Genomic DNA, 18,138 nt, shown 5'->3' on the forward strand with positions numbered 1-18,138 from the left:
AAGCAACTCACCAATAAAATCTAGTTTCTCGTCGTCCATGCAAATGCCGTAACACCGAGGGAAGAAAGCATTTGGGTTGGCTGACACATACCATGGCAAATTCCTCATGTGCAAACAAAGCCCAATCTTTAAATAAAACAAGGGTATTACCTAAGGTTGGTTGCTTTAATAGACACGTGCAAGTCAAAAGAAAAAGGAAGGATTCTGTGATTCTAAGAAAACAATTCTGCCTCTCTCCAAATGTGTAAAAATGATATATGTTCTAAGTCTGCTTACAGAGTGAGCTCCCGTTGCTCTCTCCCAGCTCCTGCCAACCTAGCAGTTTGAAAGCACCCCAGCACAAGTAGATAAATACCGTGTTTTTCCGTGTATAAGACGATGCTTTTTGCTAAAAAAAAAAAAAGGCAATGATTGGGTGTTGTCTTATACACGGATAGTGAATGCAGAGGGAGGACGTGTGATTAATAGCAGCAGCAAGCAGGAGATTGGCAGGGGCAATTGGGCGGGTGATTGGGGGTTGCGGCAAGGTCTGCTGGCGATTGGCTGTGGCAATTGGGCAGGCGATTGGCGGCTGTGGCAAGTGGGCGGGTGGCCTGTTGGTGGCAGCGAGACAATTGGCTGCTGCGGCGAGGTGTGCAATCGGCAGTGGCTGTGGCAAGCGATTGGCAGTGGTGGGCAGGCGGGTGAGCAATTGGCGGAAGTGACTTACCCTCCCCCCAAAAAGCTAACAACTTAATTTCTTATTTTGGGGTTAAGTAAAATAGGGGTTGTCTTATACATGGGGGCGTCTTATGCACTGAAAAATACAGTCATTACCACTGCAGCAGGAAGGTAAATGGCATTTCTGTGCGCTCTGGCTTCTGCCACAGTGTCCCATTGCACCAGAAGCAGTTAAGTCATGCTGGCCACATGACCTGGAAAGCTGTCTGTGAACAAACGCCGGCTCTCTCGGCCTGAAAGTGGAGATGAGCGCCGCACCCCGTAGTTGAATTCAACTGCACTTAACCATCCAGGGGTCCTTTACTTTTACCCTTTTTACTTTATCAGGTACTGTAGTTTTGCGGGCTGGAGATGCTTCTCCTGCCTGCAATCCAATGCAGTCTTTGGACACATGTATCCAGAGATCAGCCTTCATTTTTAAATTACATTTTTACTCTGCTGTCTCTCAGAGGAGCTTGTATACGGTTCCCATTGAGGGAGTTTATATGACCAGACCTTCTGGGCTTCAGCAGTACTGTGGAAGGGGTGTCAGAAAAACACCCTGGCTGTTTTTGGGAGGTGGGAGCAGGGTCGAGACCCACCATGGCCCCTACCAACCATGCACTCAGCATGCATAGGAGAATTGCCAGTCAGTCGAGTTTATTGCTTATAGCCAAAGGCTGCTGCAATGTATACAACATCATTCAATAAAATATATACTAGTTTGATACAAAACTTAAAACATTTGTACAGTGGTACCTCGCAAGACGAATGCCTCGGAAGACGAAAAACTCGCAAGACGAAAGAGTTTTTCATTTTCTGAGTTGCTTCGCAAGACGGGTTTCCCTATGGGCTTGCTTCGCAAGACGAAAACGTCTTGCGCCTTTTTTTTAAAACTACCAATGCATTCCTATGAGAAACCGTCAATACACATTGGTGCTTCGCAAGACGAAAAAATTCACAAGATGAAAAAACTCGCAGAACGAATTAATTTCGTCTTGTGAGGCACCACTGTATTGTCAAAACATGACCTGATCCGCACAAAACTACAAAAACTCCTTAATATACAAATTCAAACATTAGTCATTAAAATTTATAAGCTAAAATCACCACGGGGCAACTAATATATTAAAAGTAATGTTAAATAATACGACAGACAATTATGTACAAGGTTTAGTGATAAACATACAACTTGGTGTAAGGTCAAGGGACCCCTGACCATTAGGTCCAGTCGTGGCCGAGTCTGGGGTTGCAGCGCTCATCTCGCTTCATTGGAAGAGAGAGCCGGCGTACAGCTTCCGGGTCATGTGGCCAGCATGACAAAGCCGCTTCTGATGAACCAGAGCAGCACACGGAAACGCCGATTACCTTCCCACCGGAGCGGTACCTATTTATCTACTTGCACTTTAACATGCTTTTGAACTGCTAGGTTGGCAGGAGCAGGGACTGAGCAACGGGAGCTCATCCCGTCGCGGGGATTCGAACCGCCGACCTTCTGATTGGCAAGCCCCAGGCTCTCTGGTTTAATCCACAGCGCCACCCAAATCCCTTACAACTTGGTGTAGATGGGGTCAAATAAATCAGCATGCATAGGAGCATTGCAGCATTCTGGTGAAAATTGCTGCCGTTGGCGGGTTTTATCTGTGGACAGGAATGGAAAGCAGTCAAGTGAACGCCATCGGTATTTGTAAAAGCCTTATGCATCATTGAAGTGGCCCTCAAGGTGATTTCTGATTTCCTAATGGGATGGAAGAGAGTTTGCCAGCAAGCAAGCACTTAGGCTCTGTTTTTCTCCTGTACAGCAGCATCCCTTCCATTCAGTAAACGGTGCTGCCCAGACCCAAAACATGGCGCCGTGATGCAATGGAAGGAATTAGACCAGGGGTCAGCAAACTACGGTCTGCAGGCCGGATCCAGCACAATTGCCCACAGACATTCTGTGGGTCGGTGATTCTGTTTGTTATTTTTTTCCGTTAATTTTTTTCAGTGCTGTCATTTTTTGGATGCCATTCCCCCCCCCACACACACACACACCACAGCGCCTCCTCCCTCCCTCCTCCTAGCTTCTCCCCGCCCTGCTGTTATGTACTAAGCTTGGATTCTAGAACAATAGGCAAGTAGGAACCTAGAATGCAACAACTGATTGGCCTGCAGGAAAAGACCAATCAGGCTCCAGAAGGAAGTTAATCAGCCTATTAGGTTGGTAGGATCGTAGAATGCAACAACTGATTGGCCTGCAGGAAAAGACCAATCAGGCTCCAGGAGGGAAGCAGAATCAGCCAATCAGATGGGACACATTGTGTAAATAATGTATATAAAAGCCTGAGGTTTGGGGGGGCAAGTCAATCACTGTTTTACAAGCCACAATAAAGAGCATGAAATCACTACAGGACTCTGAGTATATTTCACCTGCCTAGAGGAGGAAGGGGGCTGGGCTGAGCTGGCTGAGCACCATTTTGGGAAGCGCCTTTCCAGAGCCAGCCAGCCCTTTCAGATTACTCATCCCTCCACCACCGCCGACAGCCTCTGGCGCTCGCAGGTCTGGGGGACGGTGGACCAGCCCCCTCCAAAAAATGCTTGCTGACCCCTGAATTGCAAAGGGCTGGTTAACAGTAGATACCTTATGCATATAAAATTCTGCAAGGAAAAGGTGGCAAGCGTTGGAGAAAATCAGGAAGGAGGTGGAAGCTGACAAGCGACAGCTTGCACTCTGCAAGAACCTGGGTGGAACAATACAATCCTTCTAAACAAGATGAAAGCAGAGGTTCTCACCAGCTGCTTTTTATCTTGTAGGTAATGTTGATCAGTAATAAGTGTAAGAAATCAAAGCTCACAAAGTTCCCTTATCAATACCAATGCTGAGCTTTCTTTATTGGTGGGGGTGGTTTCTGACAAAATGGGTGTATTTTTTTGGAATTCCTAAAATTCCAAAACGATGTGGGGGGTGGGAAGAGATGGGAAGCACCGATTCGGCTACAAGACTGCTTTTCTTGCACAGAAAATCCCACACGTTGCTTTCTTTACAGTTCTGATACCAGAAGTCAGCCACTGCTGTAATGGCAAGTTATCCTGTCCACTATTTACACTACTTACTTTAGTTGTAAAGGAGCCCGTTCTTGCATAATGGTTCAGCATCTGATCAATGTGGAGATTATAATAATCGACGGCATCCTTTTTTATCGTCCAGTAAAAGGTAGTTTCTTCATTTCTTACCAACCTAGACTGGCCCAAAGAAGGCTGCATTATGATTCCACCAGGAAACTCCTATCCTATTAACCCAATATTTATTTATTTCATTAAAAATTATCTACTTGCACTTTGTTTTGGTTTTTTTAAAATAATATTTATTAAGTGTTTTATAGTTATAAAAAGAAGAAAAGTAGAGAAAAACAATACATAAATTCAACAGACAATACATCAACAATAAAAAGATACAACAATACAACAAAAAAGGAAACAAAGACATTTAAACACACATCCACGTTTCATGTCTATATCTTTCATTTACTTATTTCCTCGACTTCCTCGCACCTCCCTTTTTGTATTCTAGTAAAAATTAGCTGGTTCAACAAATCCTTTCCCTCTTCTTCAATTTTTATTCTCTAATTTATCCTAACACAATTTAACCTTAAATTTTCCACTTTGACACATTAATAATTAATTTTCATATAATTCTTAATAACACTTCTGCTAGAACCATGTAGCTTCATTCCAATATTCTTCTAACATTCATTAATTTTGCAGTATTTCCGTAAATACACTTTATTTTTTTTCCAATCTTCCTCCATCGACTCTTCTCCCTGGTCTCGGATTCTGCCAGTATCTACTTGCACTTTGATGTGCTTTCGAACTGCTAGGTAGGCAGGAGCAGGGACCAAGCAATGGGAGCTCACCCCATCACGGGGATTCGAACCGCCGACCTTCTGATCGGCAAGCCCTAGGTCTGTGGTTTAACCCACAGCGCCACCCGTGTCCCCCATGAGAGGACTGCCAGTATGCAATTGGAAATGAGGTGATTAAATGCTCCAGTCAACCCATCCAGACAAAACGGTCCTTGCTACATCTCACATGGCTGTGGTGGCTTTGAAGGTTTGGGGGAACTGCAAAATCTTTCAGGGGGTGCCTGGAGGAGGCGGAACCTCAAAAACAGCCCATTGAGGACGAAGCTTGCTCCATGGCCAAAATATGTTGCCCAGCGGTGGAGAGGTATGTAGAAAACCAGGGGAATGAAATCCAGAGCAGATTTTTCATATATATTTCACAAAGGTTGCTTCACCGGAACGCTCATTACCTCTGTAACCTTACCATTATATCATGGATGTCATTTGAATTGGCAATCTGACCTTCCTCATCACGCAAAGCAGTTTTGCTTTCTTTTCAGAGAGCCGTGAAAAATAACAGAACAGGTGTCATCAGTGTGTTGTTTTCAGACAAATCAAGGAGATTGCAGCAAATTAAATTGAGCAGGAACTCATAGGAACTGAGTTCCCTTACCTTTTAAAAATTAATTAATTACCCAATTCCTGAGCCAAAATTCCACCTATATCTGTAATCAATAAAGTTGTGGCCATTTCTAATCCAGTTTATTAATCCCATTTTACAGTTAGCAACTCATTCTGCTGAAAAAGTTTGCTGACCACTGCCTATATGGCAACCCATGTCAGAATTGTTGGGTTTTTGGCAGATTTACTTTAAAAAAAAATAGCTCAAAAACTATTGGGTGGGGGGAGATTTTAGTGTCCAGATTTTCACTTTTTGAAATATGCCAACCCTAGCTAAGCTTCCTTTCTCCTTGACTGACCACCATGTGATTCTTCATCTCGGGATAAAAATGAAGGTTTTCAAAGTTGATGGGAGAAATAGTTACTACACTGTAGTGTTGAGGCAAACTGACCCCCAACATGTATTAAGCATGGGAGAAATCTAGCTTCACAGTACAAAACTCATCTGAATTAAGAACTGAAATCTCTTTCTTTCCGCAAACAGCATATCCATATACGTATGTCCTGTCCACTGGCTCTTTTTTCACCTGCGCGGATTTTAAACATTTCGTGAGCGAGCCTTCTCCTTAGCTAGCTAGAATGTTTGTGAGCATTCTGTGACATTGAAGTAGCTAAACCAAGAGCTATGGGCAGTGCTTTTTTTCCTGGGGGGATGGAGGGGCACGCAGACCCCTAAACATTTTGTGAATCTAAGTTTGGCCTCATTGAGGGGCAGTATTTCAATATGAGTAGGAAAATGAGAGTACCCCTAAACTTTTTTTTTAATAAAAAAAAAAGCATGGCTATGGGAAACTTGAAGCCTGGCAACTCTTGTCTGTGAGAAAGAAAGAAATATTCAAAAGCATGCAAACCATTCTCCCTTTCCCCATGATAATTAAGTTAAACCATTATGAACTACCAAAGTACCCACAATAACTTTTTCCCCTAAAGGTCAAATCACGTTTATTTCTCATATTTTTATGCCAATTTCTGCACAGATAAATAGCAGGGGGAAGTATTTGAAAGGGTTAATTACATTTGAAGGGCTCTTACCAGATTTGACAACGCGTTCAGCGTCATTCCCGTCCTCTTTGTGGTCTGGAATTTCGCCTTTAACGGTGTGCTTTCTCTCTACCCAGCCTCTCTTCCTTAAAGCTGCACGGATTACCGGATAAGGTCCGCAGATTGTAAAAATTCTCTTTTCCTGAAATCGCAGGGAAATGCCTTTCAGGCTCAGAGCAGACAAGATAGAGGAGATCTCTGATAGACAGCTCCGACAGTTTCATTTTTTTAGCAATTTAGCATCCCTATACTTTTTTTTTAGCAATTTGGCATCCGCCTCCTTGGACAGCTGTTGGAGGCCTTGTTGCATAATACTTAACTGTCCTGATTTTCCCAGGACACCCTCAAATTACAGAAGCCATCCCAGTTTATAATTCGATCCCAGAATGTTCCGTTTTCCCCCTCCAGCAACAAAGAGTCTTGTATGAGTCAGTGAGATGTTGGCGATGGCGCTGGAAACCATTTTCTAGGGCTCCTCTGTGCAGCAGTCTTGAGAGGCCATCATTGCAATTGCCCACAACGGAGCAACAATACATCAGCCCAGGGCATCGTGGGCAGTGACAACGAAAATTCCCCCTCAGAGCAGCAACATTAGTAAAGCCCCCTAAAACCTGGAGCCAAGCTTGCCTATACCGCTGCTTTAAATGTCAGCAAAGTAGCACTGGTTAGCCTGTTATTCCCTGGTCTAAAAGCCACCCACAAATTGAAATTCACTCTGAAGTGGGAAACATTTAAGTACCTGGATGTTTTCCTCCTTCAGGCCCAAATGCCACTTCAGGGTGTGGGGATGGGGGCAATGTAAACCAAGAGAGTGGTATTTGAAGAAAGGATCTCACTTACTTCACCAGCAGCCCTTCCTATTTCTCAAAAGAGCCATGTTTTGAATCGGGGCTGCGAATTACAGTCATACCTCGGGATAAATGCACTTCAGGTTAAGCATTTTCAGGTTGCACTCCGCAGTGACCCGGAAGTAATGGAATGCGTTGATTCCGGGTTTCGTCGCTCGCGCATGTGCAGACGCTCAAAATGACATCACGCGCATGCATGGAAGGGGTGAAACGCAACCCGCGCACACGCAGTCACGTGTTACGTTCGCTTCAGGATGCAAACGGGGCTCCAGAACGGATCCCATTTGCATCCAGGGGTACCACTGTGCATCAAAAGGTGTGAGGAAAATCCCCATGATGCAATCCTATGGATGCTGGATTATCCTTTGAGCAGGAGTTGCACGTGTAACAGAGATCTTTTTCCCTTTGTCACCTGTAGAAAAGGAAGACCCTCATGTATTCAAATGCTTGGCAATAGCAGGAATGCCAGGCCCTGAAGCTTTTCTGTACTGTAGCCATCGGTGCAACTGCAGTGGTACCTCAGAGATCAAGCAGAATCCATTCCAGAAGTCCATTCAACTTCCAAACTGTTCGTGAACCAAGGTGCATCTTCTGATTGGCTGCAGATAGCTCCTGCAGCCAATCGGAAGCCCCGTCGGATATTCGCGTTCCAAAGAACATTCGCAAACCGGAACAATCATTTCCGGGGTTGAGACATTCGGGAGCCGAAACTTTCGACTGGCAAGGCATTCGACTTCCAAGGTACGCCTGTACAGCTCTCATAATACCTAGATTCCCACACATGCACAAAAGAATCTAATGTACCCCATAGCCTATGTCTCTCCTAGCTTGGATAAGGTCCTCTCCATTGTGACAGTGGCACAACCACGTCCAGTAATTCATACAAACTTGGGAGTAGCAGGAAGAGTCCCACAAAACTGCAGGTTAGGATTCTGGGCCCATTACTAGGATCATCACTGTCCAAGCTTACTTCCCCTCCCTTCCTGCTCTTCCAGGCATCTCCACAGTGCTATCCAAGAGGGTGAATGTATCAAGGGGAGCACAAGCCATGCTGGGAAAGGCTATCCTCCAAGATCTCTAGGCCCTGACATATTCCTGGCAATGTCACGGAGAGCACAATGATGGCTACAGGCTCTTCGAACCATTCCAGCGCCCTCAAGTGTCCATGCCATTCAGGAGAACTCTGAGGTGGAGCTGTGAGAAACAGCAGCCTCAAAGCCAGAGTTGATCTGCACCTGGTCTGGCTCTACCTCATCACTCCGTAAAAGTAACTTGCTAGGGAGAAATAATAAATGTGAAGACACTTGAAAGCACTGTTCAAAACTCCCATTTTTCTAGGCACATTTTGTGACAGGGAATTCCATTAGCACGAGCAGTTTCTGAGCTCTGGGCGCAGTACTGCGCCTAAGATTTCAGATTAAAACTGCAGAGTGGAAGGAAAGGAGGACCTTTTTCTGCCTCCCCAGCTACTTTCTGAAGACTGGAGAAGAGACCCTCTTAAGAATATTAGTGGGGTGGGCAGGGGAAGGACTGGACCATGTGAAAAATGAACATAATATTTTAGCTGCAGTTCCTTCATTTTCAGCTTTGTATTCTTGTTACAGTGGTACCTCAGTTCCTGAACGCCTCCATTGTCGAACGTTTCAGTTCTCAAATGCCGAAAACCCGGAAGTAAATGCTTCCATTTTGGAACTTAAACATGCGATGCAACTTCCGCTGAGTGCAAGAAGCTCTTGCAACCAATGGGAAGCCGCACCTCAGTTTTCAAACATTTAAGAAGCCGAACGATCTTCCAGAACATATTACATTCAAGAACTGAGGTACCACTGTATATACAAAGCGTACCTAGACATTCCATTGTTGCGCCCATAACCTAGGTTTAAGGTGTCATTTAGCTCCTAGCTTTCATATCTGTTTCTAACACCGCCTGAAAGTGGTTTGAGAGGCAGAGGTCAAGTCTCCTGATCTGCATGCAGATATTTCTGTTCTCCAATTTTCTACCTCTGGACAAACAGCTGCAGCAGGGTTTGACCAACCTGCAAAACCTGTTTAACAGAGGTAAAAGTGGAATGAGTCCAGAACATTGAACAGAGAATCTCTCTTTCACACTTTTCTTGACTCTCAGGGACGGGGAGGTTATGTCTCCTGACGTAAACTGAAAAATTGGGAAATATTTATGATTTGCAAACTGCTGCTAAAGTGTGCTTTTGAGTTTCAAGCAATTGATTTTTTTAGAATCTTCCTTTTGTTGTTGTTGTTGGATGCATTCCGCTTTCTTCCTCTTTCAGAATCAATGGTACCATATTTATTGAAGCAAATTTGTTATACGCATGCTAATAATACAGTACAACCGATAAATACTTTGGATAAAAAAAACAATTTCTAGTCACATATACCCTGATGGCCTTCTCTGTTAAAAATCTTGCAAGTTTATATTTGTCTATTTTGGGGGGAGGAGGCAACTCTTCCACAGTCCTCGGGGTCAGCTCTAAAAGTATAAAGAAAATATCACATTACCAAAATAAACAAGAAAAATACAAAATTGGTTATTCAGTCAATACAAAGCTTCTTTTGTAGATCCCATTCACATACACCTTTGCCATTTATAAGCTGTGCTGACACAAGAGAGAGCTAAAAATTAATCCCAGGATGAGAGAGAACAATTTAGCATAGAATTTCAGCATCATGTTATTTATTTATTTTTATCCCTTTCCCTTATTTACATCTTTATCATCTACACTTACATAAAGATATATCAAGGTGGCATGCCACATCAAAGAACAAAATCAGCAACAAGCCAGGTTTGGGGCACGTACTCTTTGGTGGTTGAGCCCCAGCAGAAAATTAAAATCACAAAATATGCAGCAAAGTAAGGAGTAGAAATCTAAGTTATGAAACCTTTAAAATGTGTCCTTTTTGAAGGAACTTTGTTGTTGTTGTTTAGCCGTTTAGTCGTGTCCGACTCTTCGTGACCCCATGGACCAGAGCACGTCAGGCACTCCTGTCTTCCACTGCCTTCCGCAGTTTGATCAAACTCATGCTGGTAGCTTCGAGAACACTGTCCAACCATCTCGTCCTCTGTCGTCCCCTTCTCCTTGTGCCTTCCATCTTTTCCAACATAAGGGTCTTTTCCAGGGAGTCGAGTCTTCTCATGAGGTGGCCAAAGTATTGGAGCCTCAGCTTCACAATCTGTCCTTCCAGTGAGCACTCAGGGCTGATTTCCTTAAGAATGGATAGGTTGGATCTTCTTGCAGTCCATGGGACTCTCAAGAGTCTCCTCCAGCACCATAATTCAAAAGCATCAATTCTTCGGTGATCAGCCTTCTTTATGGTCCAGCGTTGGTCCATGGGGTCACGAAGAGTCGGACACAACTAAACAACTAAACAACAACAACAAAGTTCCTTCAAAAAGTTTCCCTCTTCCCCTAGCATAGAAAAAAAAGACCACACATTTGGTGAGCTAAAAATGGTGTACTTACAAACTCTCCAAATGTCAGATTCATGTGTTTTCAATACATCAGTCAGAAAACACAGGCAATAAAATTTAGTTAAAGTGGTGGTAAGTTCCTAAATTATTGGTACAGGAATACAATAAAGGGTTGTTAGAGCTGTGTGGTCTGAATTTGGAGCAACCAGCTCCAACCTCTTTACACACTGAGCTTCATAGGTAAATGGAAGGGAAACAAAGGCTTAATTACCTTCCTTCCACAGTGACCTAGCTAAGCCTGGCAGGACAGCTTTCTCTATGGCATTAACCTCTTCATGCATTAATTAGACTTAAGCATGTTAGTTATATGAGGCTGGTTATCCCACACCAGGTGCTGATGCCACCAGACTAAAGTTACCAGATTTTTTTCCAATGAATCTGGGGACACTTTTCAACTTCCTACTAAATAGATGGATTTTGTCAGGGGACTGATTTGTAAATCCAGGGACTGTCCCCGGGAAACAGGGACGTCTGGTAACCCTACACGAGACCTATCGTAAAAAAGGTTACATGCCATAGCTGAAGAAACATACATCAGTCAGCACTGAAAACACGCTCACGTTTTAAGAGGGAAGAACATCAAATTAAATAAAATCAAACTAGAATTTTGAACACTGTGCAAATGCCACTGTAAGACACAGCCAGTTTATTACAACACTCAACCCATTTATTCTCCAGTAAAGTTAGCCCAAAGTAATGGCAATGAGCCCTTTAACACCCAGGCCTTAGGGCTTGATCTTAAAACTCTGCCCACATATACTCTTAAGTCTCTGCCCACACAGAATGAGGCTTTATTGAGTCCCCCCCCCCCTCTTTACATGCCATTACAATGAGGAACATTCCACGTGAGCAGAAGCTGAACCAGGAGTTGATGCCAAGATCGTTTGGGGGATTATCATCCTGAATTAACAATCCTTGCACACGTAAACAAGAAATGCACCCACCCCAGTTATTTCAGCTGCACCTCCAAGCTAACATCCTGGGGCCAGTCTGGAGTAACCGTGAACTTTGGTTTGACTTTAATAACAGAATCGCTCTCGAGGTTCTAGGCCCCTGCCCACAATGGGAGATTTCTTCATAGATCATGTAAGCTGAAATAACTTTAGATTTTTCCATTTACCCTTCCAGCAAGGTGTGGAACAGTGGCGAGATGTTATCCGCATGCCACACCTACCCAACAGTTGCTTTGTTTCAGGAAAGTCGAGAATCACTATTGAAGGCTGTAAGGTAAAGGTAAAGGTACCGCTGCCCGTACGGGCCAGTCTTGACAGACTCTAGGGTTGTGCGCCCATCTCACTCAAAGAGGCCAAGGGCCAGCGCTGTCCGAAGACACTTCCGGGTCATGTGGCCAGCGTGACATCGCTGCTCTGGCGAGCTAGAGCCGCACACGGAAACGCCGTTTACCTTCCTGCTAGTAAGCGGTCCCTATTTATCTACTTGCCCCCAGGGGTGCTTTCGAACTGCTAGGTTGGCAGGCGCTGGGACCGAACAACGGGAGCGCACCCCGCCGCGGGGATTCGAACCGCCGACCTTTCGATCAGCAAGCCCTAGGCACTGAGGCTTTAGCCCACAGCGCCACCCGCGTCCCTGATTGAAGGCTGTAACCCTATGCATACTAACCTGCTAAGAAGCCCCATTGAATTCAAGGTGTTTTACTTTGGGGAGCAGCGAAGCCAACTTGCCCCACACATTGAGGGGGCCTGACATCACCAGCACTCTCCCAGCGGCAGCAAGCAGGGGAATGGGTCAGTGGTGGGGAGCACAGAGAGTGAAAACCACCGTCTGCGCCTCCCACCTCAACTGGCCCCACTTGGCGAATCAGCCAGTGGTGAGGGATAGCGACCCCCTCATTATTTGGGGGGCCCTTGGCCCCCTGCCCAGAAATATTGAGGGTGCTGAAGCCCCTTCCACCCCCTATAATTGGCGCCCCTGTCCAATTTTCCTTCAAATACCCATATTATTTTTGTTTGGATTTCCTGTCAGAATACACTCAAAGCACGAATCAACCTTTCTGACCCAATTCCCCATACATTTCTTGAACACAAAGTTGCTGGAGACATACCAGGAAACAGTCCCTGGTGGCACGAAACTACAGGAAGGCAATTGTCTAAAGCGATTTTCAGGAATTTTTGAGATGGGAGTTCAGGCTTTGCCGATCCTGTTAGAGGGACAATAAGAACAGAATAACAGGAAAGCTGAGAAACAATCCATGAGGTAGCTAGAGCAGTGTTTTATTTATATATATATATAACATAATAATACTGCGTTAATTTATGCCTGCACCACTGAACGTGGGATCTTTTACAGTAGCCCATCGATAAGTTTCCTCCTAACAAACAGAAAGAATACACTTCCGGGAAGTAAGATTACTTAAGATCACAAACCAACAGACACAGCTGCACCTTCAACAAAGACTATAGTTTTTTAAAGATCTCTGAGTATCTTCCTAAAATCTTTTACACATGTTACATGAGATGTGCATCTAAATGTGCTTTTAAAGGTACGGACTGTTTGAGAGGCAGCGGTGCTGGAAGGGCAAAATTTGGGGTGAACAGTAATTGCGTTATAGGACTGCTGGTAAATGCCACATTTTTACCTCAGATATATACCGTATTTTTTGCTCTATAAGACTCACCTTTTCCCTCCTAAAAAGTAAGGGGAAATGTGTGTGCGTCTTATGGAGCGAATGCCGGCTGCGCAGCTATCCCAGAAGTCAGAACAACAAGAGAGATCGCTGCTTTCACTGCACAGCGATCCCTCTTGCTGGTCTGGCTTCTGGGATTCAGAATATTTTTTTTCTTGTTTTCCTCCTCCAAAAACTAGGTGCGTCTTATGGTCTGGTGTGTCTTATAGAGCGAAAAATACAGTATATTTTTTTAAAAGCAAACAAACCTAAACCTTCAGAGGGCAGGCCTATTACCCTCACTCTGATATGGCTTCATGTTGCCAGGGTCAGAAGCCAAGTCAGAGTGAGGGTGATGCTTTGTGCCCTTACTTCGGAGTTTTGTGGGTGATAATAACAACACAATGGCCTTCTGGTTTTGAAACTAGTGCCCAGAAGCAGCAGCTGGGAGCAAGATGACAAAGTTGTGCATCATGGAGTTTCATGCGTCAGAGAACCAGTATCGACTGTGATTCTCTGTTGAGCGTACGTGATTAACGTAAGAACCTAAGATTTCCTTTACATGAAATTGTAATATCTCATCCATGCATCCTATTTCCAACAGTGGGCAGTCACTGGCTCACTCAGATGTGCTCTTGTGAAGGGGGCGAAATCCTATGCATACTTACCACATAACACCAGTCTTGAAAGACCTACATTTCCGAGCACAATTCAAAGTGTTGCTGCTGACCTTTAAAGCCCTAAATGGCCTCGGTCCAGTATACCTGAAGGAGTGTCTCCACCTCCATCGTTCTGCCCGGACACTGAGGTCCAGCGCCAAGGGCCTTCTGGCGTTTCCCTTGCTGCGAGAAGCCAAGTTACAGGGAACCAGGCAGAGGGCCTTCTCAGTAGTGGCGCCCGCCCTGTGGAATGCCCTCCCACAAGATGTCAAAGAGAACAACAACTACCAGACTTTTAGAAGACATCTGAAGGCAGCCCTGTTTAGGGAAGCTTTTAATGTTTGGTGCATTACTGTATTTTAATATTTCATTGGAAGCCACCCAGAGTAGCTGGGGAAGCCCAGCCAGATGGGTGGGGCGTAAATAATAAATTATTATTATTATTATTATTATTATTATTATTATTATCATTATTATCTGGGAGTAAGTTCTAGAAGAGTCAGCAAAACTTGCTTTGGAATAAACATGCATAGATTTGGGCTCCCCGATCACCTCTGTGGTAACCCATTTCACAGGAAGTTGGGACATAAAGCTTTCTTGATTTACTATTAAATGAAAAACTTAAATATAGGTCAATAGAATTGACTTGAGTTTGGATCTGAAAGACCATGTTCCTTAATGCTTCTGACTCACAAAGTCATTGAATGACCTTGGGCAAGTCCTGATCTCAGGTTGCCACAATGGACTGCAAGAACCCAGCAGTGGAAGAGCCTCAGTGGCTACCATAGATGGGAAAGGAATCAATTTGTATTGGTGCTTATGAATTGTTACTGCAACGAAGCAGTGTATAAGGTCATGTCACCCTATTTGGGGGTCATCTCTAAAAATATTAATTTGGAGCACTTTGATCTATCGATTCCCTCACTATCTTAAAATCCGTTTTTTACTTACTGACTTAAAATCAATATTATTTTTTCCTGTAATTAGTAAGACAAAACGAAAACGATTTGCAAACACTAACGATTTTCTCCTTCATGTTTTGCCTCTTCGTTTATAGGTACCAGGAACGGTTTTCTTTCTATATGAAGCCGGTTCATCCTGTCATTGTTGCTTCACTGCTTTGCAGTAATCCTGCAAACTGAGAAAGATTGAATAACTGAAACTCTGCTTCCAGGGAAAGGTGCAGAGAGGCTACACATACAGCCAAATATTTTAAAATGCACTTTATGATAGGTAGATTGTTATTACAGTGGTATCTCAGGTTACAGACGCTTCAGGTTACAGACACTTCAGGTTACAGACTCCACTAACCCAGAAAGACTGTATTTTTTGCTCTATAAGACTCATTTTTCCCCCTCCTAAAAAGTAAGGGAAAATGTGTGTGCATCTTATGGAGCGAATGCAGGCTGCGCAGCTATCCCAGAAGCCAGAACAGCAAGAGGGATTGCTGCTTTCACTGCGCAGCGATCCCTCTTGATGTTCTGGCTTCTGAGATTCAGAATATTTTTTTTCTTGTTTTCCCCCTCCAAAAACTAGGTGCGTCTTGTGGTCTGGTGCGTCTTATAGAGCAAAAAATATGGTAGTACCTTGGGTTAAGAACTTTGCTTCAGGATGAAACTTTGCTTCAAAAATCATGTGGCGGCCGCGGGAGGCCCCATTAGCCAAAGCTGTACCTCAGGTTAAGAACGGACCTCCAGACCGAATTAAGTTCTTAACCTGAGGTACCACTGTACATGCTTTCATCTGGCTACAATATTTAGATCCTTTTTAGCTGATGGAAACCTTCCATTTTGTCCCAGGATGCTTTACCCACTATTTTATCAAGGGCATAGCATGGGAGCGGGGTCTGCCAGGGTGATGGCCCCAAGCACATGGGGAGGGGGTTCTAGCAGGGTGGCACAAGGAGGATGCAACAGGCATGTGGCCTTCCAATCAGTTTGCCGCTCTGTCACCACATTTTATTCCATAGTAGACAGATACCTAACAGTCCCCAAACCATCAACAGAATGAGTCCAATGGAACTGAGTAGATAACCACATGGTTTCCTAAAAGGACAGGAAAAACGTTAGGGAAAACAAAGATAGCAAGCCGATCAGGAGCCTGGGGCAGGCGGCCAGCCGGGGCAAGACACTCTGTGGGACATCCGAGAAATCTGCCTGCCTCCTCCCACTCGTGAAAAAAAGACAGTCACGGAACCAAGAAATTACACAGAACAAAAGAAATTACAGTGGTACCTCAGGTTAAGTACTTAATTCGTTCCGGAGGCCCGTATTTAACCTGAAACTGTTCTTAGCCTGAAACACCACTTCAGCTAAAGGGGCCTCCTGCTGCCGCCGCGCTGCTGGAGCACAATTTCTGTTCTCATCCTGAAGCAAAGTTCTTAACCTGAAGCACTATTTCTGGGTTAGCGGAGTCTCCAGCACACTTGAGGGCAGTAGGAAAGTTTACAGGGTGGGGGCAAGGTATCTTGCCGCCTGAGGCAGCTACCTCGCATTTCCTAATGGTAGAGCTGGCCCTGTCCAAAGTTCAGATCTATTCCCTCAGCCTTAAAACCCTTCCCTTCAATCCCAGATGTGTTGAAGCTGGTTTGTGATTTCTTATAGTTATACAAAACCGGTGAAAGCCAAGGATGTCCCAAGCCATGTTTTACTGATCCTCCTGTTTCTCAAGCTCTTCCAGCTTATCCTTAGCTGGGTTATCTCTTCAAAGGAAAGCAGTTTTTCTTTCTACCTCCTATTTTCTCTCTGCTACTATCATTTCTTTGGGGTGCACAGAGGTAAGCTATTATTGTTTCATATGGGCCACAGTTGAGTTTAGGAATAGAAAATAGGTTCCAGGGCATTCTGCTTAGAATAATTCAGACAACAGTTTAGGTAGCATCTCATGCCTGGTTTTTTAAATTCTGCCAAATGTCCTGGTTTTTATAAATTCTGCCAATCCATTGAAACCTGGCTGTAATAGACCAGCAGCAATTATCACTGATAGATGCTATAAATGATAAGCTATCATGGGCCAGTTAGTTATGAGAGAAACATGGTATAAATCCATCACTGCTTTTAAATTAAACTTGTTTTCTTCTCAACCAAACTAGGTAAAGGTAAAGGTAAAGGGACCCCTGATAGTTAAGTCCAGTCGCAAACGACTCTGGGGTTGCGGCTCTCATCTCGCTTTACTGGCCGAGGGAGCTGGCATTTTTCCACAGACAGTTTTTCTGGGTCATGTGGCCAGCATGACTAAGCCACTTCTGGCGAACCAGAGCAGCACATGGAAACGCCGTTTACCTTCCCGCCAGAGTGGTATCTATTTATCTACTTTCACTTTGATGTGCTTTTGAACTGCTAGGTTGGCAGGAGCTGGGACCGAGCAACGGGAGCTCACCCCGTCACAGGGATTCGAACCACCGACCTTTTGATTGGCAAGCCTAAGGCTCAGTGGTTTAGACCGCAGTGCCACCCGTGTCCCTGCAGCCAAACTAGGGCACCCCTCTAAAGACCATACGCTAGACTTAGATAGCCTAAAGAAAGCAAATCTAAAAAAGGAAATACTCAGTGAAATTCTTCTTTCAGGAACAATAGAATTACATGTTCCCCATTCAGTCGCTTCCAGTCCAACGTCTCCTTGTAGAATGAACAGGGACACAAAATGAACAGATCAAATAATGCTTTCTGCTGTCACTGCAAAAAAAAGCAGCTGTGTTTATGTTCCAACAAACCACTTCTGTGGATTGATGTGGGAGGTCAGCTGTACATCAGATTCTCCCAAATCATTCCATAAAGAATTTTAAGACATATCACAGGTCTGTGTAGTCAGTTCTTTGATCCTCTCGCTCTCCGCGTCAAATATATATATTTTATACCTGGACATCTCAAAAATGAAGTTATTGGCTTTAAAAGGACAATGATGGCATCCTTGACCGTTTTCCCTTCCAAATGCTAATCTTACCCTCCAGGGAACAGCAAAGCTCCTCTACTTGGTGACACTGGAGGCTCCTCGCTTAGTCCCTTTCCCTCACTAAGAGTTATCCATACTCTCTCCCTAACTACCATTGTGACCTTTGCAGGTAGGCAACCCTGTGCATTCTGGGTGGAGGAGCTGTAGCTAAAGCAAGCTTTTCTGTGGTAGGGCTACCACCCATTGTTTAAAAACTTATAGACTTTTTCTTTACTTTTTATTGTTACTAAGATTTGTTCAAGCCTCCTTGATAGTCACTGGAAATATTTAGTTGCAAATTCTGAAATGATTCTTGGCAAATGAAGACTGGGACAATAGCACAGCGGTT

General features: G+C 44.3%; 1 protein-coding gene across 4 annotated transcripts in view; it reads right to left on the reverse strand.

Annotated features, from left to right (window-relative positions):
• TTLL8 (tubulin tyrosine ligase like 8) overlaps positions 1-17,894 on the reverse strand; it is a 44,814-nt gene extending 26,920 nt beyond the window's left edge. For 3 of the 4 annotated variants that reach the window (XM_083399559.1, XM_083399556.1, XM_083399558.1), the window contains exons 1-8: positions 17,802-17,894; positions 14,881-14,997; positions 12,640-12,735; positions 9,487-9,578; positions 6,234-6,384; positions 5,005-5,072; positions 3,793-3,921; positions 12-126 (exon numbers count right to left, since the gene is read on the reverse strand). In XM_083399559.1, the coding sequence (XP_083255685.1) occupies positions 12-126; positions 3,793-3,921; positions 5,005-5,072; positions 6,234-6,384; positions 9,487-9,578; positions 12,640-12,735; positions 14,881-14,956 (727 nt within the window). In that variant the 5' untranslated portion in view covers positions 14,957-14,997; positions 17,802-17,894. Of the gene's footprint in view, positions 1-11; positions 127-3,792; positions 3,922-5,004; positions 5,073-6,233; positions 6,385-9,486; positions 9,579-12,639; positions 12,736-14,880; positions 14,998-17,715 lie in introns of all 4 variants that reach the window. The other variant, XM_083399557.1, reaches the window with a different exon arrangement.
• Positions 17,895-18,138: the final 244 nt, after the last annotated feature.

Source organism: Podarcis tiliguerta, assembly GCF_965153285.1.
Source record: "Podarcis tiliguerta genome assembly, chromosome: 10".
Classification (NCBI taxonomy): Eukaryota; Metazoa; Chordata; class Lepidosauria; order Squamata; family Lacertidae; genus Podarcis; species Podarcis tiliguerta.